Source organism: Nyctereutes procyonoides, unplaced genomic scaffold (assembly GCF_905146905.1).
Source record: "Nyctereutes procyonoides isolate TBG_1078 unplaced genomic scaffold, NYPRO_anot_genome, whole genome shotgun sequence".
NCBI classification, from domain to species: domain Eukaryota; kingdom Metazoa; phylum Chordata; class Mammalia; order Carnivora; family Canidae; genus Nyctereutes; species Nyctereutes procyonoides.
In genome coordinates, this window is record NW_026575135.1 from 71,878,069 (window position 1) to 71,906,017 (window position 27,949).

At 48.7% G+C, this 27,949-nt stretch overlaps 1 protein-coding gene across 3 annotated transcripts in view; it reads right to left on the minus strand.

The window, feature by feature from the left end:
• RASGEF1C (RasGEF domain family member 1C) overlaps window positions 1-27,949 on the minus strand; it is a 78,309-nt gene that overhangs the window by 13,883 nt on the left and 36,477 nt on the right. For 2 of the 3 annotated variants that reach the window (XM_055302251.1, XM_055302253.1), the window contains exons 2-6: window positions 18,520-18,702; window positions 18,271-18,393; window positions 16,957-17,094; window positions 9,172-9,372; window positions 8,035-8,109 (exon numbers count right to left, since the gene is read on the minus strand). In XM_055302251.1, the coding sequence (XP_055158226.1) occupies window positions 8,035-8,109; window positions 9,172-9,372; window positions 16,957-17,094; window positions 18,271-18,393; window positions 18,520-18,696 (714 nt within the window). In that variant the 5' untranslated portion in view covers window positions 18,697-18,702. The remainder of the gene's footprint in view (window positions 1-8,034; window positions 8,110-9,171; window positions 9,373-16,956; window positions 17,095-18,270; window positions 18,394-18,519; window positions 18,703-27,949) is intronic. The other variant, XM_055302252.1, reaches the window with a different exon arrangement.

Genomic DNA, 27,949 nt, shown 5'->3' on the forward strand with positions numbered 1-27,949 from the left:
CCCACTCACAGTTGATTATCGTTATTCATAGATTCTGTATTTGTGAATATGTCTGCTTGCTAAAAATATATTTGTGACCTCAAATCACTATTCCTGTCACTTTCACTGTCATTCATGGATATGTGCAGGGTGGCAAAAAAAATCTGAGTCACCCAAAGTGCCTGTGTGTTCCCAGCTGAGGTTGAGCTAAGTGACAACCTGGTTTCTTGTTTCAGCTCCCATACTGTGAACAAGTCTTTCTTTTTCTTGTGGTCTATTCAGTGCGATGGTGAGTTCCCTGCTTAAAGCGCTCCAAGCACTAGCACTAAAGCTTCTAAGCATTTGAAGGCTGTGATGTGCCCTAAGGAGAAAATATGTGTTAGATAAGCTTCACTCAGACATGAGTCATGGCACTGCTGGCTATGAGTTCAATGTTATTGGAAGAACAATATATATTAAATAAGGTGTTTTTGAGCTAAACACACACACAATGCAAGGCTATGTATGGACTGGTTGATGTAAATGTGGTGTGAGGCTTGCAAGGGATCCAACCCTGTATTTCCCTTGGGAGCAGTGGTATTTACTGCAGTGGTATGTTCATGATGACATCATGGGATATAATCATGTTAAATAACAAGAGTCAACTGTATGTGGGCTTCTTTCTATCTATATATAATTATATATATATTTCCATGTTTTTCCACATGAACTTTTTCATGCCATAAAATATCCCTTGGAAATATAATTTTTCAATTGAGGTAAAATATTCAACTGCAGGGGCACATAGGTGGCTCAGTGGTTGAGCCTCTGGTTGTGATCCCAGGGGGATCATGATCACGAAGGTCATGAGACCTTCTGCTCGGGCCATGATCCCAGACTCCTGGGATGAAGTCCCACATCAGGCTTCCCACAGGGAGCCTGCTTCTCCCTCTGCCTATGTCTCTTATGAATAAATTAAAATATTTTAAAAAATTCAACTGCATAAATGCACCACCATTTAACAGATTAAACTCAAGTTGACTTCAATATCCACATTGAAATTTTCAGTGTGACCTTCGATAAGTAGAGGGGAAAATGGAACAGGGGATCTATTAATCCAAAAGAAGTACAGTAAGGAGAGAAAAGACAGGAAGAGGTGGGAAGACAAGTGAAGGATGCACAGAAGGTGGTAAAACTGAACCCATATAAGTCGGTAATTACAGTTGCTATAATTTTAAAACTCCAGCTACTTGCTATTTTCAAGTAGTGGGGCACACCCCAAGCCCAAGGATATAGGTAAAAAAATTGAAAAATATATATAATGAATATCACATAGCTGTACTAATGTTAGACAAAGTAGATTTTAAGGCAAAAAAAGACTCTAAGGCAAAAAGCACCAGAGGAGATTCAAGGGTAACTGCATAATGATAAAAGATTTGATTAATCAAGAATAGGTCACAAATCTAAACTTGCTTGTGCCTAACAACACAGCCTCAAAATATGGAGGCAAATATAGTCAGAAGGGTAAACTCCTTTGTAGGAAGAAATCAAATCATATTGCCACAGTGGGAGATTTTAACACAATGACAGCAATGCATAGACTATGGGGATTAAAAAAACAGTTATAAATATAAATTTAAGCAACACAATTTACGTAGTTGAGTTAATGAACAAGTCTGGAAGCCTGCCTGCACTCAATCATATGAGAATGTGTATTCTTTTCAAATAGAAACCTAAAAACACATTTAAAAATAATCTATGGGTCAAAGATAAAGTCACCAAGGAAATGAAAATGAGAATGCTGAAAGACAAAATTTGGAGGCTGAAAATAAAAAATACATTTAGAAAGAAACGAATAGTCTTTCATACTTTTATTAGGACAGAAGAAAGAATAAAAACAGGCTGAACATCCAACATAAAAAATTAGAAAAAGAATAACAAAGAAAGAATCCAAAGAAAGCAGATGATAGGAAATAATAAAGATTTACTCTATGTGTTGCATCTTTCTTCACTATTTCATTTTTTTCTCTATAGAGTCAATGAAGCCAGAAACTCTTTATTTGAAAAGACTACTAAAACTGATGAATGGGGCGGCCTGGGTGGCTCAGTGGTTTGGCGCCGCCTTCAGCCCAGGGCCTGATCCTGGAGACCCGGGATCGAGTCCCGTGTCAGTCTCCCTGCGTGGAGCCTGCTTTTCCCTCTACTTATGTCTCTGCCTCTCTCTCTCATGAATAAATGAATAAAATCTTAAAAAAAAAACCCTGATGCATGCTTAGTAAGATTGATGAAGAAATGGAGAGATAAATATAAAGATTAGTTGTGAATATGAGTGTGAAAGATTGAAAAGATAACTAGAGAATATTGTGAATAACTTTGCGTCTATAAATGTGAAAAGTTAGGAGGACTGAGTCAACTTTCTGGAAAAATATAAATTAAACAGAGTAAAGAAGAAATAGAAAGCCTAAATAGTCCTAAAATTACTAAAACAAGGAAAATCTTGAACAGCTACATAAAAGTCTTCCCTAAAAGGAAATACTAGACTCAGATGGTTTCACTAGCAAATTCTACCAAATGGTCCAGGAACACAGAACAGAGAACAGGGAGAGAGAAACAAAGACTAGACAAGAACGGGAACAGAAAGGAAACTGACAAGTCAATCACATGATTATAGTTGCAGAAATCCTAAACAAAATAAGAGCAAATTGAGCCTAAGGGTGTACAAAAAAGATAATGATCACAACTCAGTTTCATTTTTTTTTCCAAAAATGCCAGGATGGTTTGACATTGAAAAAGAAAAAAACCCAACTAATACAATAGATCTCCCCTTATCCATGGTTTGTTGTCTGTGGTTTCAATTACCTGGCATAAACCATGGTCCAGAAGCAAGATGACCAGTAGTAGTCTAATACTACATCACGCTGCCTATGGCTTTCACCTCACCTCATCTCATCACGTAGGCATCTTATCATCTCATATCATCACAGGGAGAAGGGTTAGTACAATGTAATAAGATATTTTGAGAGAGGGGGGCCACACTCACATAACTTTTATTAGAGTATACTGTTATAATTGTTCTATTTGGTTTTTAGTTATTGTTGTTAATCTCTTAGTGTGCCTGATTCATAAGTGTTATCATAACATGTGTAGTAAAAAATGTAGTATATATAGGGTTCAGTCCCATCCATGATTTCAGGCATCCACTGGGGGTTTTGGAACATATACCCCACAGATAAAGAGGGGGACTCCTGTATAAAATAATCATGTAACAGTTTGAAAGGGAAGAGAACATAAGGTTAATGGACTCAGAAAAAAATAGTTGATAAAATGCAATAATCATTCGTGATAAGAATTCTCAGCAAAGTAGGACCATGGGACTTCCTTGAGCTGATATAGGTCATTGAAAAAAATCTCAGAGCAAACATCATACTCTATTGTGACATGTAAAAATATTCTGTTTAAAATAAAGACAAAAGGGGCAACTGGGTGGCTCAGTGGTTGAGCGTCTGCCTTTGACTCAGCCTGTGATCCCGGGGTCCTGGGATCAAGTCCTGTATCAAGCCCCATGCAGGGAGCCTACTTCTCCTTCTGCCTATGTCTCTGCCTCTCTCTCTCTGTCTGTCATGAATGAATAAATAATATCTTAAAATAAAATAAAGACAAAAGAAGGATGTCAGTTAGCAACAGTTCTTAAATATTTTGCCAGGGGTGCTAGTTAGCACAATAAGCAAGAAAAACAAATTTGGTCAGACTTAGCTGGATTATTCTGCAACAACTAATAATCCTAATGTTTCAGAGATGTACAACATGGGACCCATATGTTATTCATGTCCATCTCATATCAGTGGAGGATTCTTTGTATGACTACACTAAAAATAAAAAGAATAAGGATTGGGAAGGAAGGAAAAAACTGTCACTATTCTTGGATGATGTAACTGTATATGTGAAAAACACCAAAGAATTAAGAAAAACTATGAGAAATAGCAAGAATGTACAGTATCATCAGATACAAAGTTGACATACAAAAGTTGATGACATTCCTTAAATGACAGAAGCAGTTCAGAAATAAGTACAATAGAATATGCCATAAATAATAGCAAAAATATGCATAAGGAACTCAGAGGGAAAATATAACTAAATCTGTTTAATATTTTTATGGAGAAAGTTATAGAACATTAGAAAGTAAAACATTAGATCTAAGTAAATGGCAGGACACACCATTTGTATGGGTCGGATGACTCGGTATCATGAAAACGCAAATTCCTCCTAAATTGGTCCATATTTCATATATTCTAACAAAATCCCAGTAATATTTTTCACTGAATTTGACAAGGGATACAAAATTTCAAATAGAAAAACAAGACCAAGAATATCTCAGTGACTTGTAAAGAAGAACCAGAGGCTTTCCTTCACTAGAAAATGAGAAAAAACTTATCATACAACCACAATAATGGAGATAGTGTATATTGATACAGAGATAGAAAAATTGACCAGTGGACAGAACAGACTGTCCAGGAACATATCTACACATGTTGATTGAACCTGACATATGATAGTGACAAAACCGTTGGGGCGTATTAGTGAGCAAGACAATACATCAATAATGGTGTAGGAAAAGTTGCTATTTGTGTGGTAAAACCATGAACGTGGATCTCCAATTCAGGCCATATCCACGAAATGAATTTTAAATCCAAGGCTTAAATGTGAAGGGCAAAATTCTAAGACTTCTAGAAGAAAACATTAGAGATTATATTTATGAGCTGGGTAGGGTGTAGGGAGGGATTTCTTACTCCCTTCCCCACTAAAAAAACATAAAGGAAAACGTTAGTGAATTTGATGAATTTAAAATTAAAAACACCAGGGCAGCCTGGGTGGCTCAGTGGTTGAGCGTCTGCCTTAGGCTCAGCCTGTGATCCCGGGGTCCTGGGACTGAGTCCTACATTGGACTCCCTTTGGGGGGCCTGCTTCTCCCTCTGCCTATGTCTCTGCCTCTCTCTCTGTGTGTCTCTCATGAATAAATAAATAAAATCTTTAAAAAATACAGAATATTAAAAAAATAAAAAAACCTCTTTTAAAATACTCAAGAAAAAGCCAAATCACCCCAATAGGAAACTGGACGACAGGCATTTCACAGAAAACAGGAATGTTCAAAACATATGAAAAGATGCTCCCTTTAACAGTTTGACAAATACGTAAAAGTTTGACAATTTTAAGTGTCATTGAAGATGTGGAGAAGGAATACCTCCCTGCTGGCAGTGCTGATGGGTACAGCCTCACCTGGCATCGCCTGTGACAGTGTGATTTCCCTCTTAGGTATATTGTGGAGTGACAATTCTTCAAGGGCACAACCAGTTTCATATTCACACAGTGTCATTATCTTTCCAGTGTGTTGACATTTGCACAGATGTGTAAAAGAATAGTGGGTAAAATCGCTCCCAACATAGCCCAAAACAAGGCAGAGTCATCAAACCATACTCATGGTCATTACGTTCTTCACTATCACATGTTCATAGTCAAAGAAAAAAATTGAGTGTGATTTCAGAATGTCCGCGAGGAAGCAAACTTTTCAATCCTATCAAATCTCAATCTTGTGCACACATCTCTTTGATATTCTACATGACAAAGCAGTACATAAAAGCACTTCTGCATACAGAAGTCAAGTCTTGAGGAAAAGCAGTAGTGTGATAGACTTGTGAGCAGTACTGGCCACTTTTCTCATGAAACACCATTTCTACTCAAAGGATTGACCAACTATGGTTTTTCGGACTTCAGTATTTGGTTGATATTTTCTTGAAAACCAACAAAATGAGCCTGTCACTTCAAGAAAACAATTGATAGTGTTTGTTGCTAATGTTAAAATTCAAGATCTCAACAGAGAATTGGGAACTTGTAAAATATGTATCTTCCTCTGTGATCTTGAGAGTTTCCCAATACTCAAGGGCTTTTTTTGGAAGGATAAGATCAGTAATGATTTTAGTGGATATGATTTAAAAATGTTGTATAATGAAATGTACCAACATTTGGAGGATCTGCCCAATTCAGTGAACTCATAGTTTCCAAATGTCCGATGTATGATGTTGTAATATCATGCAGGAGCAAAAGATCCATTCAAGATGCAAGATGGACCAATGGATTTTAATGTAATAGAGCACAGAAAGTCCACTGGTATATTTTCAGATTCCAAATTGCAATTAATCTTTACAAACCTGCTGAATTTTAGCATAGTATCAAAGGAAAATATTCACTCATCTGAAAATGCTGTAAAATATTCTTCCCTTTTCCAACTATATATTTGTGAGAGGTTGGATTTTCAACCAAAATAATGTACATCAAGGGATTGAATGCAGAAGCAGGTAAGAGAACCTAGCTGTCTTTTTGTTATGTTGGTTATTAAAGAGACTTGTAAGAATACTGTAAAACAATATCATTCTTCCCAAGAATTTTTTACTTAGGAAAATCTAGTTATTTCCATAAAATATACCACTTATGTGAAGCTGTAATAGGTTATTATTGCTATTTTGAATAAATAAATATCTTTAAAAGTTATCAGTTTTTTTAAGATTTTATTTATTTATTCATGAGAGGCAGAGAGAGAGAGAGAGAGAGAGAGAGAGAGAGAGGCAGAGACACAGGCAGAGGGAGAATCAGACTCCATGCAGGGAGCCCAATGTGGGACTGGATCCCAGTACTCCAGGATCACAGCCTGGGCTGAAGGTGGTGCTAAACTGCTGGGCCACCAGGGCTGCCCTACAGTTATCAGTTTTAAAAGCTAATATGATGAATATGGGTAGATATAATCTACATAACCAAGTTTTTGGGGGTCCTGCATAATTTTTAAGAGTCTAAAGGGATCCTAAATCCAAATTATTTGAGAACTGATGCCCTAGAAAAATACGCACCAATGTACAGGGAAACATGTAAGAACATTTGTAGCAGCAGTATCTATAATCAAGAGGCTGGAAACACCACAAATGTCCATCTACCACAGATGGGTGAAGAGAGGTCACGTGCAATCTTAGATGTACTTCACAAAACTTAAGTAATTCTTGGAGATGGCCAAAACCCCAAAGCAAAACCAAACATAAAGAACAACCAGCTAAGAGTGGCCCAGTCTCCTTTCCACTCCAAGCCCCACCCCTAAGCTGGGCTCCTGCGAGTAACCCATATTCCTAGAGATTGTTCACAGGCATGGATTGTGCAAACAGGTATCACGCACCCACCTTTTGTCGTTACACAAATGGCCACATCCTCTTTGTCCTGACCTTCACTCTAGTTTTTTCTCTCTATAGTGGATCTGGGTATTCTATACTTCTAGTCACTTATTCTTTGTAATAGATGCATAGCATTCCATATGTGGATATACTATAACTTGTAATTGAGTCCCCAAGGATGATAAGACAGTTTGCTTCTAGCCTTTGGCCGTAATAGTGCACAATATCTTCATGCACACATCTTCGTGTACGTGCGTGTGTATATCCGTAGGATAAATTATTAGGCGCATAAAGTTGGGGTCAGGAGTGTACATTTCAAGTGTTGATACTATTGCCAAGATGCCCCTCAAAGCGGCCGTGCCAGTTTCACCCTGTACCAGCCATGTACGCGTGTGCTTCTTCCCCTACATACCCACAATGCTTAATCTTTGCTTATCTGAGAGGGGAAAATGCATTCTAAATAGAGTTGCTCTTCTTTTATTAAGCCAGAGGGCAAAAGCCCACTAGCGCGCTACCCCGGGTGGCCCCTGGAGGGCACCAGCGCCCACCGAAACGCGCCCAGAGAGCTTGGAGGTCTTGCAGCGCACCTGGGGCGCCCTCCCCTCTCCTCCGGACCCAGCGGCCTCAGCTCCACACCCACCCCGCATCCGCCCCCGCTGGGTTGGTGACAGGTGGCTTCCCCAGGACTCAGGGCTGTCGGGGTCTGAGGCCCTCGGGCTGGGGGGCAAGCTGGAGGGCCAGGGATGGAGTGGGCACAGCTCCCCAAAGCCCATCTGCTCTGCTCTGGGCCCCCCGGAAGCTCGCCCAGCTGACACTCGTGGCATTCCCCCGAGGGCCCAGTGGGCTGGCCTGTCCAAGGGCCTTCTACCTTTGTGCTGGCCAGAGGGTCCTTGTTCACAAAAGCCTGGACAAACTCTTCAGGCCCGATGTGCCGCAGCCGTTCCTGCACCAGAAGGAGAAGAGGAGTCGGGAAGGGGGGGACCCATGGGCAGGGCATGGCATTGGGGGGCTGGCATGTCCTCCTGCAGGTTCCCTCAGCCCACCCCGGGAGGGTCTCTGGACACCTGCCCTTCTCACAAGTGCTCCACAACCCCGTTCTGGGTTGTCACAGAGCTTGAAACCATGCCCAAGGGCTGCTGTCCCTAGCTCATGGGGGGCAGGAGGCAATGTCCCCAAAAGGGGTGCTTGGGAGGTGTGATACCCAGGACACCAGGCTGGAAACTGGGTAATTACCTGCTTCCTCCAGGGGAGGCCTAGTGGCCAAGAGCCCAGGGTCTGGGTTAGAATTCAATCCTGGCTCTGTCCCTTTTACTGTGTGACTTCAGGCAAGTCACTTAAACTCTCTGGACCTTTGTTTCTTCATTGATTCAAAGGGAATAATAATAGCACCTTCCACACAGGGTGGTGGGAAGATGAACTGAGATAGTACACATAGAGTGCTGAGTATAACACCAGAAAGCAGTCAGGGAGCCATAAATGGTGGTGGCAGAGGTTTAAAAGAGAAGAAACCTACTCCCCCACCTCCCCTCTGTCTGGGACAGGCCCCTTGGCCTCTGCATGTACAAGGAATCCAACATGCTGAAGGCTAGGCTGCATGTATCCAGAGTCCAGCCTATCGGACTTCTCCAGAAGGAGAAGGTGGGTGGGTGCAGTCTTTGTGAGTCCTAGATGGGGAAACTGAGGCCCTGGTAGGGAAGACACCAGTGGTAGGAAGCTCACACAGCAGGGGGTGGCAGAGCCAGGATTGGGACCCAGTTCCTCTGTCCTAGGCCCATCCTCTCAGGCAGGCCAAGGGTCAAAGTTGGGTAGGCCTAGCACGTGCAGCCCTCCTATTGGAAGGTGAGAGACTGCTCCAGAGCCAGGGCATCCTAGAGGTGCCCGGCTGGCCCTGCTGTGACGGGCTCAAGCCCTGGGGTACGCTGAGCCAAGGTGAGGACCAGGGATGGCTGGTTCTCAGCTGTCCTTGCCTCTGGGTCTGGCTAGAGGATGGCACAGGCCTGCTCACCAGCTCCACATGGGTCAGCTGCTGGGCCAGAGTGTAGGGGTCACTGCAGATGCCAAGAAGCTCCCTGTGGATGGAGGCTGGCGGCTTGGTCCTGTAGGAGATGGGTTTGTCGGCACCCAGCACGCCTTCTGGGCCCTGGCCCTGAGCCGCCAGCTTCTGGTGCAGAGCCTGTAGGAGCTGATGCATCCTCTTTCGGTAGGCCTGGAGGGGAGGTGGAAAGGGAGGAGCTCATGCCTCAAACCCATCTCCTCGCGTCTAGCGTCTGAGGCTCTGGGCCAGTTGGGATGTGAGCTGTGGCTAGGGGTGCCTGCTCCTGTCCCCACCCTGAAGCAGGATCCAGCCCAGGGCAGTGGGGAAAGGCTGCAGGATTACCAGAAGAGCCCATGCCAGGGAGGGTGACTCCCAGGGCTGCCCCAGTTCTCTGGGCTGTGGGGCAGGCTGGGGCGTGCCACCAGGGAGAGGCGGGGAGAGAGGAGGAAGGCATGGAATGGGCCCTGCCCCTGGTACTGGCTTTTTGCCCAGCTGTCATGGGGGTTCCCACCCAGGCCCTCCTCTCTCTTGACTTGGAGAGGCCTTCCTGACCAGTGACATAGCCCCATCTGTGCCCCGACAGTACTTGTTCAGGTCACCCTCTGTGACTTCCCTATAGGACCACCGTGGGAGATGACCAGGGCTGTTTACCACCTCACTAGAGTGGCAGCTCGGCAGGGGCAGGGAAGCCTGAGCGGCCCCCTGTGTCGGCAGATCGAGGCCTGGCTCTGAGCACACTGTAGGCCTTGAATAATCGCTCACACTGACAAAAGTATCTCACCGTGCAGCTGGCACGGATGCATTCTTGCTTTGGGCCACCCTGGATGGGGTGTGGTGACCTGGAGGGCACCTGCCCTCCCATACCCACACCCTCCCTGGCATGGGCTCTATTTCCCCCTGAGGGACCCCTGTCTCCAAGAAAGACATCATTGGACATGGTTGTGTTTAGTGAGCTTGACGCCCATGCTTCCAAGGGGTTGATCAGTTGTCCACAGGAGAAACCCCCAAACTGGTCAGCAAATGCCCCCCGCCCCCAGAGGTTGATTCAAGCCCCACAAGCCAGGGGGAACTGGCTTGGGAGCAGTGGAAAGTGTCTGGGCCTGGCCTCCTGGCAATGATGAGCCATCAGGCAGGCAGGAGGGTGCCCAGTGGCCCCAGGGGCCTGGGAGGGTAACAGATGCTCAGGAGCTGGTGCGGCCGGATACCGTCGGATAGAAGCGTCCTTTCTCAGGGCACCTGGGTGGCTCAGTGGTTAAGCATCTGCCTTTGGCTCAGGTCATGATCCCGGGGTCCTAGGATCAAGTCCCACATCAGGCTCTCTGCATGGAGCCTGCTACCCTCTCTGCCTATATCTCTGCCTCTCATGAATAAATAAAGAAAATCTTTTTTTTTTTTAAAAAAGTGTGCTTTCTCATGCTGCTTTGAAACACATAAAAAATGCTTGCAGGTGGGGCATCTGGCTAGCTGGGCCAAGTGTGCATGGGAGGCTTCAGTGCTTCCCCAAGCCTGACAGGGCTCCAGGGGGCTGGGAAGTCCAGCACTGTTGGTGCCCAGAGCTCCGGTGACCAAGGTGGCATCATCTGGCACTCTCGGAAGTGCTTCTTTGTCAAGGGGCCTCAGACAAGAGCCTTTGGGATACAGGAACCAGGACAGGAGGCTGCTAATCTCAACCAAACCCAAACCCTAAATCTTGCTCCCAGAGCCTTGGTGGGGGCAGGCCCACTGGACAGTATGTGGGTAAACTGAGGTCCAAGTCTTCCATCCGTCACCTGTGGAAGGAACAACTCTGCTGAGTCTGAGAGTGTGGTTGGCACATTGCCAGTCCGGTTCTCGTTTGCATGCTGGGAAAATAGGGAACTGAGTGCGTGCTGAGCCCCAATGCCCATCCAGGCCCCATCTCTCTCCTCACTTGGGCGGCCACACTGCCATCATGTTCCCTCCTCCCAATGCCCTGTCCTCCACCCTGGCCCATGTGGCCTCATTCATGGCCACCTTCTGAGGGAGGCATCCCCGGGCCCCGTCCCAGGTTGCACCTGCCTCCGGTCCCTCCTGCCTCAGGCTGTGGGCAGGCCTCTCTGCACCGTCCTTCTGCTGCCCTGCCTCTGTGTAGCCCTCTGTTCCCTGCAGTCTGTCCCTGTCCCTAGGCATGCTGCCTCATGTCCCAGTGTGTCACTCAGTGTCTGCATGGACAGCATCCAGCTGAACAGATGCAGCCTCTCTGAGCTCTGGAGCCACTCGGCCACGGGGCCACCCCCACCCAGTGTGTGTGAGTGGACCTCTCACTCCCCTTGTCCTTGGTGGCCACCTCCTGATTTTGCTTCCTGCCATTTCCGTGCTTTGTGTCTGTGGTATAGGCCATTGCTGTGTCCCTGTGGCTGCAGGAGGCCCTTGGGCCAGGGGGTGGGGTGGGCGCATTGTGCCAGCCTCTCCACTCCACTCTGCCGCCAGAGCAGGTCTGTTGAAAATGCACATCTAACGTGTTCCTTAAAATGCCCCAGTGCCTTTGCAAAGACAGAAGCCCCGTGGGGCTCAGGATTCCTGAAGTCAGCTCCGGCCACATTTGGTGGCCTCCACATGGCCCCTGCTACCCTTCTCAGTGCTCCAGGCACAGGCCCCTCCTGCTCCTCTCGCCTGAGACCCCGGCAGGGCCTGTGCAGCCTCTCCCTGCATGTTCCTCTCATCCTTGGGACCTCAGAGCACCAGGCCTCCTTCAACCCTTGGCTGAGCGTGGACCAGGGGATCGTGTATCTCCTCTTTGCACTACCAGCTCCATGAAGATCAGACCAGGTCACTCTCTGCTCATCCCCAGCAAAAAGGACATGGGAAGGGCTCACACACATGTGCCGATTGGATGAATGTGGCCTTCACCTGCTTCTGGCTGGTCGGCCTTGCCAGCGTAGACCGTGGAGCCCCTCTGAGGTCAGGGGCACACTGTGTTTGTGTCTGTAGTTTGATAGAACCATGTGCTTACCCTCTTTTAAAAATACGCAGATAGGGGATCCCTGGGTAGCTCAGCAGTTTGGCACCTGCCTTTGGCCCAGGGAGCGATCCTGGAGTCCCGGGATTGGGTCCCTCATCGGGCTCCCTGCAAGGAGCCTGCCTGTGTCTCTGCCTCACTCTCTCTCTCTCTCTTTCTCTGTGTCTATCATGAATGAATGAATGAATAAATAAATAAATAAATAAATAAATAAATAAATAAATAAATAAATCTTAAAAAAAAAACGCAGATAATTTCCCAAGACTTGTTTCTACTAAACCAGTACTCCGAATGATTATCATTTTCTGTTTCCTTTAGAATTTTTCTGGTGGTGTTCACCTCAAGCTTATCCGTTGGTTCTTTCCTGAATCTTCTATACCCCCTTTGAATATGGGGATGGCATTTATCCTTCTCTTTCACCTTCTCTCATTGTCTCATGATTCCTACACCCTGGGAATCATGGATAGAAGCTGAGAGATCTAGGTACGTCTGAGCAGACCCAGAGACCTGGCTCTGAGGATGCTGAGGCTTCCCCTTGTCGCCATCAGGAATTCAGATTCCAGAGTCCCGGGGCATGCCCAACGTGGGAGAGACTTTCCCCTTGTAGCTCATGCGCATGCAATCCACGGAGCCACCTGCTGCATACATGAAGCTGGGTTTCAAGTGCAGGGGTCGTCCAGGGATGAAGGCTGTCGTTATCCAGCCTCTTCTCTGCCTGGACAGCCATGGGCCTCTATCTTTGAAGTTCTCGAAAATCCCACCTCAGTGAGCCCAGGAGACTTGCAATGGGCTCAGCCCCCTCCTGTGTGGGCAGAAGCTCCTCACCTGCCACAGTTATTTTCAGTGTCAGCTTTTGACCACCTGTGTCCTTGGGCGAGGGGGCCTCTGAGGGCAGCAGGGTCAGCCCAGCAGGTAGTCGTGGAAAGGGGACAGCAAGCCAGTCCCCCACAGGGCCCAGGGTACAGCTCTTCTGCAGCTGATCCAGCGGGTGTGGCCAGGACACCAGTGTCCTCCTGTCTGGTCTCCCTTATTGGAGCTGGGACCTCGCAACCTTCCCTGGATTCCCATCCTCAGCCTCGGCACTGGCCTCCCTGAACCCAGACTACTGAGTCCAACCTACCAGTACCCCCTCCAAGGCTGGTTTCCCTGCCTCACACAGGGTGGCCCTGAGCAGGTACCTCGGTGCCACCGCCAGATGCTGGGGAAGCTTCCATGTTTGGTCATGGAGTAGGGCTTGTTCAGCTCCTCTCTGGCCTTTTGTTCCCAGGCGGTGGGTAGTGAAGGAAGGACATGGGGGTTCAGGAGCGGGGGCAGCAGATGCGAGAGGTGGTACTTTTTCTGGTCCTCGGATGAGGAAGCCCCCTTGGCCCCTGGCCCCATGCTGTTTACTCTTCTTCCCTGGGCCCCACTGTTATCTCATAGCCCTGATCACCCTCCCTCTTTATAGAAGGACATTTAGGGCTCAGAGAGGTCAAGTAACTTGCCCAAAGACACACAGCTCTGAAAACACTCGGGCTCATTTCATTGACCTGCGCATGGCACTTTATATCATCTGACCCGATCCCTGTGTGAGAAATCTTTTACAGCAAAATGTTGAAATATTTTTGGAGCCAAAGATGCAATGTTTAAAAATACTTTGGTGGGAGGGAGAAATGTGTGAAGGGATAGAAGGAGTGAATTTGGCAAAATGCTGATGATTGTTGAGCCTAGGTGATGAAATCACGGGAGTTAATGGTTGTTTTTCTCTGTCTGTGTATGCTTGTAATGTTCCACAGTAAAAGCTTAAAAGTAGGCCCCAAACACCCGAATTTTGGAAACAATTTGTTCCTCATCACAGCTCACATATACCAAGTGCCAAAATAAGAGTGCACATGATGCCAAAAAGTTGTGTGGTGGCAACTGTTTTTCTCTGTTTTGCTGATGAAGAGACCAAAGCTCAGAGAGGTGAAGCGCCTTGCCCAAGGCCACACAGCTGTGGTTTTGGAGCCTGGATCCAAGTGAGCTCAGGCGACCCCATCCAGACCTCATGCTCTGAGTCCTACTGGCCCTGCCTGATCAGACCAGCTCCTTTCTGGGTTGAGCCCTTGCCGTCCATGCTGGAAGGGGAGCCACCCACATTCCACCTGCAGCTTCCAGGGGAGGGGAGGCAGCACCCAGAGGATATCACTTTGGAGTGGCTGCTCTCTGTTAAGGGCAACTGGGCAACTTGGAGATCTCAAAGACACATGGAAGCGCCCCTGGCCTGGGCCTGGGTGGGTGGGCGTAGGGCCAAGGAACCCTCATTCCAGCCCACAGTGCTCAGCACACCTGACTGGATCCCAGGTTAACAAATGAGCTTGTTCTCTGAACACCCACACCTGTTGGATGGCTGCCCTCAACAGCCCTTCCTAAGCCTCACTTATTTCTCATCCACAGCGTGATTAGAAAGAATTTCCCAGCACAGCCCTGGTGGCAGGACTGACAGCTCTAAGGGGCTGGCAAGGAGGCCCTGTTTCTCTAGGAAACCAGGCAGGACTTAAACCATCCCTACCACCACAGCTGGAAGGGTAAGGTCTGCCTTTGAAACGGCTCCAGCACTGGCAGAGGCAGGCCTGACAAGGGTGGATGGTTCTGTCTTGTCTTGTGGATGGTTCAGATCTCATTCTCCTGAAGACCTCCTGGGGAGAGGGGCTCAAGCAGGAGACTCTCATCTCCTTGCACACCCTCATCCATCCACCCCTGCATCCACCCATCTGCTAGGGCCCATCTCTCCTTTTATATGATACCCACATCCCAATTTACTCATCTATCTTTCCTCCTTCCTTCCTAATGTTTGCCACTCACTCATCCATCCACCTATCCATCCCTCCACCCATTCATCCACTGACCCACTCCCCCTCCCACCCAACTCTCCATCTCTCCACCCATCCATCCATCTACCCACTCACTCACCCTCTCACCTACCCATTCATCCACCCACCCACCCAACCTTCTACCACCCACCCACCCATCCATTCATCTCTCCATCCATCCATCCATCTATCCATCCATCCTTATTTACTCATCCATTCACCCACCCATCCATCCATTCACCCATCCATCCACCTGTCCACTCACATATCTACCCATCCATCCACCTACCCATTCACCCTTATTCATCCATCCACCCATTCATTCTTATTCATCTATCCACTCACCTACCCATCCATCCATTTACCCATCCACCCATCCATCCACTTCTTCATTCATCTACTCATCTATCCATCCATCCATTCATCCACCCATCCATTCATCTAATCATATCTACCCATCCATCCATTGACCCATCCATTCTTCCTTATTCATCCATCCACATACCCGTCCATCAATCCATTCTTATTTGTTCATCCTCTCAGCTACCGACCCATTTATCCATCTACTCATCTACCAATCCATCCTTATTCATCCACTCACTATCTATCCACCAATCCACCCATCCACCCATCCACCTATCCATCCACCCATCCATTCTTATTCATCCATCAACTCATCCATCCATCCATCCATCCATCCATCCCCCTCCCCACTCATCAATCTTTCCACATCCACTCATACCAAATATCCATCTTCCTATCAGAATATCCAAACATCTATCTTCCCCCCTCTACCCATCCATCAAAGTAGCTAACTATCCATCCAGTCAGCCAGCATACCCTCCCTGCTTCTAATCCATCCTTCTTGATTTATCCAATCATTGAGTCTTCTCTGACCCTATATCCTGCTGCATCCTAAGGCAAGTGTCAGGATCCCCAGGTGGATTAGGGGATGCAGAGGAGGAGGAGTAGGGGGGGGTGGAGAAAGGGGTGGAGAAGAAAGAAGGAGGAGGAGATGGAGGAGGAAGAGATGACCCTCATCTCACTGAGCCCTCAGAGTGGCTAAGTCACTTGTTTGCTATATGAAGTGGCCCATAGGCAAGGTCTCCTTCCCTGAGCTTGTTAGGCTATGGGCTTTATGGCTCCCTATTGCCCATCCTGCCTTGGCAGTTTTCCTTTGTTTCACAAGCACCTGGCTCTGTCGCTTCTGACCCACTTTGAGGCACATGACTAGCTACCAGCTTGCCACATTCAGCGTCCTCCCAGGGCAACTGACCTGCATCCTCCACCCACCCCCCCCTGCTGTGTTCTGTCCTAGGGAACACATCAGTGCTGGCCACTGGAGCACTGCTGGAGAATTGTTCTGGAGATTCTGTTACACTTGCTTCTTCTGACTGTGCCAGGAGACCTCCCTCTGCTTCACAGGTTCCTGCTCTGTATTCTGACCCATACCCTGAGATGGGGGGATCTTTGTCCTCCTTATACCTTTAAGGGTCTTACCCCCAGAGTAATACAGCTGGGAGAACAGGGTAGAGTGGGGTACAGAGGCACCTGATGCCCACTACACTGGCTGTCTTCCAAGCCACTAGAGTACTAGGGTGGTACCTTGGGATGTGGTTTTGGCCACAGGGGGGCCCCCTCTTTCTTCCTCTGCCCCAACCAGGGCTCTCCAGGCCAGCCTAATGGGTCACTGACCAATGGGCCTGATCACAAGAGTAGGTCCTTCCTCGCTTGCCATCTGATGACATGTATGAGTGCGGGGGAGGAGAGAGGCCTGGTTTCCCTGCCAGCTCTGCAGGCCTAATTTCCTGATGGAGAAAAGGGCTGATTTTACAGGGGCTGCAGGGTACAGATGAGAAGATGAGGGAAGGCCCTGAGGCTGGCCCCAGGAACAGGCTTGTCTGCAGGGGTGCAGACAGGTGTAGGACTTGTGCTAGGTTTGCCTACCTCATCACAGGGGGCAATGCGGCCCATCACATCCTTCAGGTGCCCAATGGTCGACTCCTCCTGGAAGTCCCGCGGGAATGTCTCCGTCCATTCGGCCAGCAACTGGAGCAGTTTGGGGCCAAACTTCTGGACCCGGGCCTGCAAGCCAAGCCAAGGAGCATCCTCGCAAGGTGAAGGGTGCCTAGAGGCAGGACCCCATCAGCTAGCGCATTGGCCACTCATTGTGCATCCTTAGCTGGGGTTGGGCTACTAGGGCAGTGCCTCTGGTAGCCAAAGGAGGTGTCCCTTGTGCCTTCTCTGGGTCAGGTGACAGGGACATGACATAGGGATGGGGGCTGACCACATGGGGGAACAGCAAGGGACAGACACATTTGGGGCAGTATCCTCTGTTGTGTTTGCCTGCTGGGCATTCCATCTCTCTCTCTGTGATAGTAACATCTCAGCTTGCTTTGGGGGTTTCCCTCTCCCTCATCCCCAGCCCTCATCCCCAAGCAGCTGTCCTTGCCCCAGGTCCCCTGGCATGGGCCCAGATCAGTGCTGGTCAAAGAGTACATGGTACACTCCCCAACCTGAACAGTGATTGGTTCACAGATGAACATGTCTCCTAAGCTAAGCCAATGAGATCGGGACTTGCATTGGAACCTGTTTAGAATGGGGATTGCTCTTGCCATTGAATTGGGAAGAGTAGGTGGTGAGCCTGGAGTGACAGAGGCCACCTGTCATTGTGTGAGGAGAACCTGCCCAAGTGAGGGTGAGGCCGGCCCAGAAAAAAACAGAGCAGAGGGTTGGAGGGAGAAAGACCACATTTCCATTGGGGTCATTTGAGCCCCCAGGAGCTAGTGGTACTTGAGACTTTGCAGTTCCATGAGCTAGTAAAGTCCCTTTATCTTAGGCCAGTTGAAGTTGGGTTTCTATCACAATAGCAGCAGAGCTCAATCGACATACCTATAAATAGAGAGTCACAATTCCTGGGATCTGACCAGAGACAGAGTGAATATGGGGAACCTATAGAGGAGGGCAGGGTGGAACAGAGTGTGCAGAGGGCAGGAAGCCCAGCAGATGCTGCAGGGCCATCCCAGATGGCAAGGGTCCTACTGGTGGGGCTCTGGGCATGGTGTGAGCTCAGGGGCTCCCACAGGGCTTAATGGCTTCAACTCTGTCCCTTCTAGCTCTGGGCCTCAGACATATCAGAAGCCCCCTGTGGGCTCCTCCTCAGGAGAATGAAGATAATCACTACCACTCCAAGAGGCTGATGCATGAGGGCATGTCAGGGGCATGTCTATCTACTCATGGGCCCCCTGCCCTGCCCCTTACCTTGTCCAGCACTGGCTGGTCCAGCTGTTGCTGCTCAATGCACAGGTGGCAGACTCGGGCCAGGAGCTCCTGGGGCTCGATGAAAAGGCGGGAGCTCAGAAGGAAGGTGAAGATGTAGGCTTTCTAGGGGGACACAGAGAAAGCAGCACGTACTCACAAGACCAGCCCCAGCCCTACTGTCTCCCCCATGCCTGGTGGAAGGGAGCCCACTCCCTGGTGCCCTTCCACCCCGCCGGGTAGGTCACCCACCTCAGGGTAGTAGTCAGTCGTGGGCACCAGGTGCTGGATCAGGGTGTCCAGGGAGGCTGACAAGGGAGCTCCATCCAGGAGGGATTGCCCGACCGGCTCGCCATCCGTGGGCTTGGTGGGGGGTGGGCCAAGGCTGCCTGGAGTGACCATGTCGGAGGTGTTCAGGGTCCGGGGCATGCCTGTCTGCAGTAAGAGGAGCAGTTGAGGCACACCTGCGCTGGGCCCCGCTGGTTCCTCTGGGCTCCTGGCTCGGTGGTCATTCCTCCTTTCCTCCTGGTTTGATGCCTATCCAAACCTAGTGATCACTTCCTGGGAGGGCTGCTGGGGATCCCTCCCCCACAGCCTAGCATCCATCAGGAACCAACCCTCCTCTACTCTTTGTCCAAGCCACTTAGGGACTGACTCTTTCCACTCCTACCCCTGGGGAAGGTTGTTTTTGACAAGGCTTAGATAATTAACACATTGCCCCTGCCCCTGGCCACAAAAACTCTTAGTTCAGGACTGGGCCTAATCCCACCTGGAGGGTTCAGATGGCACCCTGGTGGAAGCTCTCTTCCACCTTGGGGTCCCTGAGCTGGAAGAATGGCACTCTTGGGGCCATCTTGGCTCACAGAGCACCAGGGAAGTGGGCATACTCCTGAGTTCGTTGGGTGAGGACCTGCACACTGCTGTGTGGGCTTTTCCATTGAGTGAACCTGTGTAAACTGGGACTCTTGCAGGCACCCCTCCGTAGCCTGGCATTCTAGGCTCTTTGTGATTCAGACCCATTGGCCCATTCAGCTGTCTCCCCCATGGGAAGGCTCTCCCACCGTGTCCACACTTCCATCCCTCTGGACATGGCTGAAATGCCACCTCCTCCTCGATGAAGCCTTCCCTTTCTTCCCTACAGTAACCCTGACCCAGGCTGGGCCCGACCCCCAGTGGGTGTCACCAGATTCTCCTTGTTGGCATTGGGGGCACTGGACATACGGCTTGTGGTGCCGGGGGCAGAGGAAAGCCCCCATAAGTGTTTGTATGGTGACGTCTCCACCCGAATCTCCTCCAGCGGGGGCTCGGGGCACATGCTCTGAGCGGACAGTGAGTCGAGGGTCTGGCTCACAGCAGCTGCCCGTCCATGCATGTGCCCTGGACCTGTGTTTCCTCGGCCAGGTTCTGCATATCCCTGAGTGCAAGTCTCCCTGAACTAAGCCTTCAAGGTGCTCATGGCGGTGAGTCCTGGCCAAGCCCGTGTCTGTTTTACCACCATTCCCCAGGCTGGACATTGAAGTCACCCCCACCTTCTTAACTATGGAGTCCCGCGGGCTCACTACCAGGACCTTCCAGGGGACAGAGTCTCCCCATCACCCTGCTCACCCGGCCTGTGCTGTGCCCATCACAGATGGGGACCCAGGCCCATTTCTGTCTGTCTCCTGTTACCTCTGGGTTATCTGGCCCTGAAAATAGAGTCAGGATGTGCAGAGTCAGAGCTGATGTTGGGGGGATTGGAGGAGGCCCCCAAGGGTGGCTTGGGAACCAGTGTGGATGGCAGCCTGCCCAGCCCTGGCCCCGGCAACAGAGGCAACTTTATTTTCACCTCCCCAGCAGTGCTGGAAGTATTCCATTCTTAGCTGATGAAACTATAAAATGTCACAAAACCACCTCCTGCCAACCCGGTGGGGAGGCTGCCGTGCACTTGGGCACACAGGGGGCTGCCTGTGCCCACTGGGGAGTGCTGGGCAGCTCTGGAGTGGGCGCCAGCTCTGCATTGTGCCCATGGCCCTGTGTGGAAGCCTCACTCCACAAGAAAGAACACACATGGGGCTGGCAAAGTGTGGTGCCTCCTCCTGGATACCGGGCACCTTTTCCCTGCAGTGTTGGGGCTGCCCTGGATCCCAGCCCAATTTTCACAAAGATGAGCCAATAGCATGGGTGAAGGTGATTCTGGAAACCTCTCTGCAGGACAGGGTGGTCTACCAGTGTGGGAGAAACCTTCCTGGGGGAGGCCAGGATGCTACCTCTTCAAGAGATGAGCTGGGAAGCACCCAGAACACCTCCAGGCCTGGCGTGCCACTGGGGCCTGGATGTGGAATGTTGGGCACATGGGGAGGGAGGTGGGCTCAGACTCAGCTCTGCTCTGGGACAATAGGCTAGAAGCTGGAGTGGGGCTGGAGACCAGACCATCATGATCCACAGGGATGTCGAGAGTGGACAGGTTGCCGGTGTCACCCCTCTGACCTCCAGCCACCCACTGTGTCCCCAACTGAGTCTCCTGGATAGTTTCTTGCTACAGTCTCTGGGTGCCTCCCTCCCTTGGCTATTGTGTGGAGTGGCACTGTCCTAGGTACTGTGGACCGAGCCCACTTTCTCAGAGCCGGTGGAGGAAGGCAGACAAGATGTGTGCAGACAGACTGTTCTACTGAGGCACGTGCTCCACAGGGTGTGCCCAGGCAAGGGGAGAGGTGGGTAATGGCTCCCTTTATAGAGAGGGTAGGTGAAGTCAGAGCTGTGGTCAAGGCCCACCAGTCTTCCTGCCCCTTCCTGCAGGTGTGCTGGTATGCACCAGGCTGTGGGAACCCACCCCTGGCCTCCACACGGGGACCCCTAGAGGCACAAACCAGCCTCCTCTTTCCTCCAGTAAGGGCTCCAGGCTGCCTGAAGCACAGAGAAGGGTTGGGGCAGGGGTGGTGCCGTCTGTGCTCAGAACTGAGGACAGGAGACACTTTACCTAGAGACTCAGCCGTCAGGCCCGGGGGCTCAGCGTGCACGAGAGCTCAGTCCCGCTGGGGGCGACATGCTGTGATCATGGGAGTGCATGCTTGGGTGGCAGGAGCCAGGCTGTGCATCCTGAAGAGACAGTAGCCAGTGACTAAGTCAGGGGTCAGGGAGAGTGCAGGGTGCTGGGGTATCACATGCTCATGTACAAAACACAGCCACGTGAAGAGCGAGTGCCCCATGTGCCCCTGTCCCATAAGGAGCTGCTTGTATTCACCTCCTGTCCATTCTTCCAGAGCTGCTTCATGCAAAGACAAAGAACTAGAAATACATATTCCCCCCCTCTGTCTTCATCAGCATATTGTACACATTCTCCTGTGCTCTCTTCCCTGACAATGCATTTGGGGGATCTTTCTTTCTTTCTTCTTTCTTTCTTTCTTTCTTTCTTTCTTTCTTTCTTTCTTCTTTCTTTCTTTCTTTCTTTCTTTTTTAAAGATTTTATTTATTTATTCATGAGAGACACACACAGAGAGAGAGGCAGAGACACAGGCAGAGGGAGAAGCAGGCTTCATGCAGGGAGCCTGATGTGGGACTTGATCCCGGGTCTCCAGGATCACGCCCTGGGCTGAAGGCAGGCGCTCAACCACTGAGCCACCCAGGGATCCCTGGGGGATCTTTCCATAGCAGGGCAGAGTGTCTTTGTTTTATTTATTTGTTTCTTTGTTTGTTTGTTTATTTAAACTGTCCCATGGCATTCTATGGTTTGGACGTCCAGGGGTAATTTTTAAAAGCAATGATGGAGCAACTCAAGTGTCCACCAACAGGTGAATGGATAAACAAAATGTGGACTATCCTTACAATGGAATATTGTTCAGCCTTAACAAGGAATGGAATTGTGACACATGCAACACCATGGATGAGGCTTGAAGGGAGTACACAAAATGCGACAGGCCGGCTATAAATTGACGAATGCTGAGTGATTCCATGGAGATGAAGCACTATAATAGTCCTGTTCATAGAGACAAGGAGTTGGAATGGGGGCTACCAGGGCTGGGGGGCTGGGAGTCGGGGAGTTAGTGTTTAACAGAGACAGACTTCCAGTTTTGCAAGCTGCCAAGGTTATGGAGATGGACGGTGAGGATGGCTGCTAAGCAGTATGAATACATTTAACGCCACTGAACTGTACCCTTAAAAATGGCTAAAATGGGGGCACCTGGGTGGCTCAGCGGTTGAGCGTCTGCCTTAGGCTCAGGGCATGATCCCAGGGTCCTGGGATCGAGTCCCGCATCGGGTTCCCTGCAATCCAGCGTGCCACAGATGATGAACGAAAGATGACGTGAGGATGCCGTTACACATCTGTTAGTGGGGTGTCTGCTGCCATTGGGGTGGTGGCGAAGAAGGCTCAGTGGTACAGGAGGGAGTACTATGCACAGAGCTCGATCTGCTTACTGGAGCAGAGAAGACTACAGTGGGGCACTGAAATGGGCGTCATTGATGTGCATCCCCGCCACCCTGTCGTCCCGGTTGTTGTGACTTTGTGTCATTCCTTCGAGCTCAGTTATCAAAGTCATGATGATGACAGGCCCCAGGAACACCTGGACGGATCCCAGGGCCCTGTGTGGGGATATGGTTTGGGTCAGGGGCGTGTCCACCCTGCGACAAGGTCCCTGATGGGGCTGGTACACATCCAAGAGGCACCAAGCCGCTCTCTGCAGCTGGAACTGCCAAGCCCAGTCTCTGACCTGTCCAGTGCAGGTTCTCTTGCCCCAGGACAAGCCACTCACCGGGCCTAAGCACACACTGGACCTGCCCACCGCCTCCCAGACTCTAGGCCTCAGGCCAGCCTAGGTCTTCCTGCACTGTGTGTGGTCTAAGAGGGACCTGGCCGCACTCACTGCTGTACCCTTGGGGCAACCCCACCCTCGGCCTGACACAGTGGGTGCTCAGTGTGTGATGTTCAAGTGACTCAGCGATGTTCAGTGTGTGAGGAGAGAAGCTTGCGCTGGCTGACCTTGGGGTCCCCGTGGCAACCTCTTGGGACAGGCCAGCCCTTGCACACAGGGCATTTGGGCTGTGGGCATCAGCCTCAGGTGCTGTGTCTCTTTCCCAGCCCAGACCCTGGCTCTGGACCCAAGGCCACCACCCCTGGGGCCTCCAGCTGCCAGGTCTGCGTCCTCCGTGTACATTGCCTTTCCCTGTGGCCAGAACACCAGGCTTTTGCTGGGGGGAATGACCATGCCCTCTGCTGAATATGGAAAGGGTGCTGAGACCCACAGGGAGGCTCCACCCTCACCTGGCCAGGGGCAGGCACCGACCCAGGCTGGGCCCATCAGGCACTGCTACCCTGAAAAATGTACCCGAAGGGGGCCCAACCTGAAGATGCCTGACCCCTGCAGGCAGGAGTTGGTTTCTGAGTCACAGCTTCCCCTTCCTACGCATGTGCTTCTGCCTTGGTTTCCCTGCTCATGTTCCCTACTCCTGCTGCCCGGCCCCCACCCATCAGGTGCATCTGTCTCCTGTGTATAGGTCTCCAGGCCTGGCATCTGGGTTTCCTGGAGCTCCCACCACAGTCACAGAGGTGGCCAGGCTGTGTTGTGTCAGGGGGGAGCGGGCCCCCTGGGAAAACCACCCTGCAGCTGAGCACCCTTCCTTCTGGAGTTGTGCTCAGTCAGACCCTGAGACCACCTGCCGTCGGGGTCTAGGGTAGGACAACTTTTTGGGGCTGTATGGTCCAAGCCTAACTCCTGTATGGGAGTATGGGAGACAGGGGGAAATGTCTGCAGGGACAAGCATTGGACCAGGTGGGATTAGAAGGAAGGTACAGACCTAGACGATAACCTTTCTTTCATTCCCCAACTTTTGACAGAGATATGTGTACCCAATATCTAACTCTCCTCTTCACTGGAAAACACAAAAGCTGACCTGGCAAGAGGCTGGCAATGGCCCTGTGGTGCTCTATGTTCATCCCCCCTCCCCCAGTGTGAGGTTCTTAGAGAGAGGCCAGAGCTGTGGCCACAAAAAAAGTACAGCTCCACTGGGCTCCTGGGAGGCTGACCACATGCTCAGATCTTCCAAGTTTAAGGAATGCTAGGACTCCTGACTTGTATGCTTGGTATTCTGATTTTATTTATTATTTTGTTTTTCTTGGGGTGGTGTGGAGCAGAGGGAGAGGGAGAGAGAATCTTAAGCAGACTCCACACCCAAAGCCCAAAGGAGCCCAAAGCAGGGCTTGATCTCACAACCTGAGTGGAAATCAAGAATCCGACACTCCACTGACTGAGCCACCCAGTAGCCCCAGGTACTCTGATTTTAAAGGTGGCAATTAAACCTATTTAAAGAAAGAAAAAAGCCACCATGAGGGCCACACTGTGAGACAAAAGCATATTTAGAAACAATATCTTTAGCTCCCAGTCTTCAACCACCACTCTGTTGTCACAGTCCCCAGTAGTGTTGGTTGGCATTAAAAAAAATCTGTAAAAAATGGAAAGCCATAGAACCTATAGAAGAAAAGCATGCAACTGGTCAGCAAAGCATGTCTTGGGGCCTGAAGAGGAGATGTGCTCTCAGGCACTTCTGGGGGCTGGGTCGGGTCCAGCTGAAGGGACAGAGACAAAGATGTTCCTAGAGGATGGCTCTTTGCTTCTTGAAGAGTCTCCTGGGCTTTTCAAGTGCCTTCACGTGCTAAGAAAAGGAATATTCCCTCCTCTTCGGTTTAGGGAGAAGAGTCACAAGATTAAGTGCATAAAGAGCCCAGCATCATGCCTGCCATGGAGATGAAGGGGCCACCAGGACCAATCCTCCAAAGGGTCCAGGAACCACAACACAGGGCGTCATTCCAACTGCTCATGGCACTCTGTGCCAGAACAACTTGTCACCTGGGTTCCTGCGATGTACCAGGGTTTCCAACCTGGCTGTGGCCTGGATGGCCCTTTCCCCTGCTCATCCAGTCCTGTGGCCACTGGGCCTTTGAGAGCAGCTATGAATGGCTGCCAATTTAGCCATGTGGGCTAACATATGGCCACAACTCCAAATCGGAGCTTCTGCCTTTGCCTTAGTATGTAGCAGATTGTGCACATCTGTACATCTCATCCCATCAGCCCCTCACTCTTACATCTTTTTAAAAAATCCTAGGAAACTATGCTTAACATAAAATTTACCATTTTACCTATTTTCAAGGGTGCTCCTCAGTGGCATTAAGTACACTCACATTGTTGTGCAAACATCATCACTACCCACCTCCAGAATCTTTTCATCTTCCCCAACTAAAACCCCACATCCATGAAGCAATAATGCCCTGTTCTCCCCTCCTCCCAGCCCCTGGCAAGCCCCGTTCTACTTTCTGTCTCTGAATGTGACTATTCTAGGTCCTTGTATAAGTGGAACCATGTAGTATTTGTCTTTTTGTGACTGGCTTATTTCACTCCACATAATGTCCTCAAGGTTTATCCATGCTGCAGCGTGTGTCAGAATGTCCTTCCTTTTTTCAAGACTGAATCATATGGTGCGCACGTGCACACACATACACACTGCATGTTTTCTCTATTCCTTCACCCACCAATGGGTATTTGAGTAGTTTCTACCTTTGTCATACTGTTTTCCACAGCAGCTGCACTATTTCTCATTCCTTCTGACAATGGAAAAGGATTCCAATTTCTCCACACTGAGGCCCCTTCTGCTTTTTGTTTTGTTTTGTTTTGTTTTGTTTTTGATAGCAGCCATCCATCAGGGTGGGAAGTGGTATCTCATTGTGAACCTTGATTGTGATTTTGTGTTTTGCTAGTGACTGGTGATGGTGGGCATCTTCTCATGCTCATTGACCATTTGTATATATAACCTTTGGAGAACGGTCTATGCAAACTCTTGGCTTATTTTTGAATTGATCAAGGTTTGAAACTTTGTTTTCTTTCAGAAATTTTATAGTTTGTGGTCTTATGTTTAGGTCTTTAATAATCTATTTTCATTTTTGTATGTGGTATTATGTAGGGGTCCAACTTCATTATCTTACACGTGGATATCCAGTTTTCCCAGCACCATTTATTGAAAGCAGTGTCCTTTCTCCACTGAATGGTCTTGTTGAAAATCATTTGACTCAATATACAGGGCTTGTTTCTGGGTTCTCTATTCCATTCCATTGGCCCATATGCCTGTCTCTATGCCGGGACCACACTATTTTGATGACTGTAGTTTTGTAGTAAACCAGGAAGTGCAATTCCTCCAACTTTGTTCTTTTTTTGAGATCATTGTGGCTGTTCAGAGTCCTTTGAGATTCCATATGAATTTCAGGATAGAGGCTTCTATTTCTGCAAAAACACCATTGGAATTTTGATAGAAATTGCATTAAATTTGCAGATTGCTTTGAATAGTACTGACATCTTAACGAAATTAAACCTCCAATCCACAAATACGGGGTATCTTTCCATATTTATTTGTGTCTTCTCTCATTTCTTTCAGCCATGTTTTATACTTTTCACTGTATAAGTCTTTTGTTTTCTGGGCTGAGTTGATTCCTAACTATAAATCCCTAAGTCTATTCTTTTTGAAACTATTGTAAGTGGGGTTGCTTTCTTAATTTCCCTTTTTGATTTTTCATTGTTAGTGTGTAGAAACACAACTGTTTTTTTTGGTGTTGCTTTTGTATCTTGCTATTTTGCTAAATGAATGTTAATTATTAGTCCAATAGGTGTGTGTGTGTGTGTGTGTGACAGTGTGGTGTGTGTTTAGGGTTTTCTACATATAAGATCATATCATGTGCAAAGAACTAATTTTACTTCTTCTTTTCTGACTTGACTGCCTTTATTTTTTGTTTTTTTTTTGTGTGTGTGCCGACTAGAATTTCTAGAGTTAGATGCTTAACCAACTGAGCCATCCAGGTGCCCATGAACTTTTTATTAATATATGATACCCTTCCTTGTCTCTTGTAACCATTTTTTATTTAAAGTCTATTTTTTATTATTATAAAAATAATAATATTTTATTACTCTCTTTTAGTTACCATTTACATGGAATATCTTTTAATTCTTTGGATTTTTGGATATAAGCTGAGTCTCTTATAGACATTGTATAGTTTAATCATGTTTAAGAAATCCAGTCTGCCAATCTCCGTCCATGTAATTGGAGAATTTAATCCATTTACATTTATTTATTTATGTATTTATGTATGTACGTATGTATGTATTTATTTAAAGATTATATTTATTCATGAGAGACACATGGGCTTTGGCCTTTTAAGTCCCCTGGAATCCTCTTCAACCAGTACAGATTGCAGAGAGAGAGGTAGAGACACAGGCAGAGGGAAAAACAGGCTCCCTGTGGGAAGCCCAAAGTGGGACTTGATCCCAGAACCCCGAGATCATGACCTGAGCCAAAGGAAGATGCTCAGCCACTGAGCCACTCAGGCATCCCTCCACTTACATTTAAATAACCAAGGAGGGATTTACTTTTCCCATTTTGTTATTTTTACTACATGTCTTAGCTTTTTGTCCCTCACTTCCTGCATTACTGTCTTCCTTTGTGTTTAGATAATTTTATAGTAAAACATTTAAATTATTTTGTTTCTTTTTGTGTATATTCTATAGCTATTTTCTTTTTCTTTTTTAAAAATTTTTTTAAATTTTTATTTATTTATGATAGTCACAGAGAGATAGAGAGAGAGAGAGGCAGAGACATAGGCAGAAGAAGAAGCAGGTTCCATGCACCGGGAGCCTGACGTGGGATTCGATCCCGGGTCTCCAGGATCGCG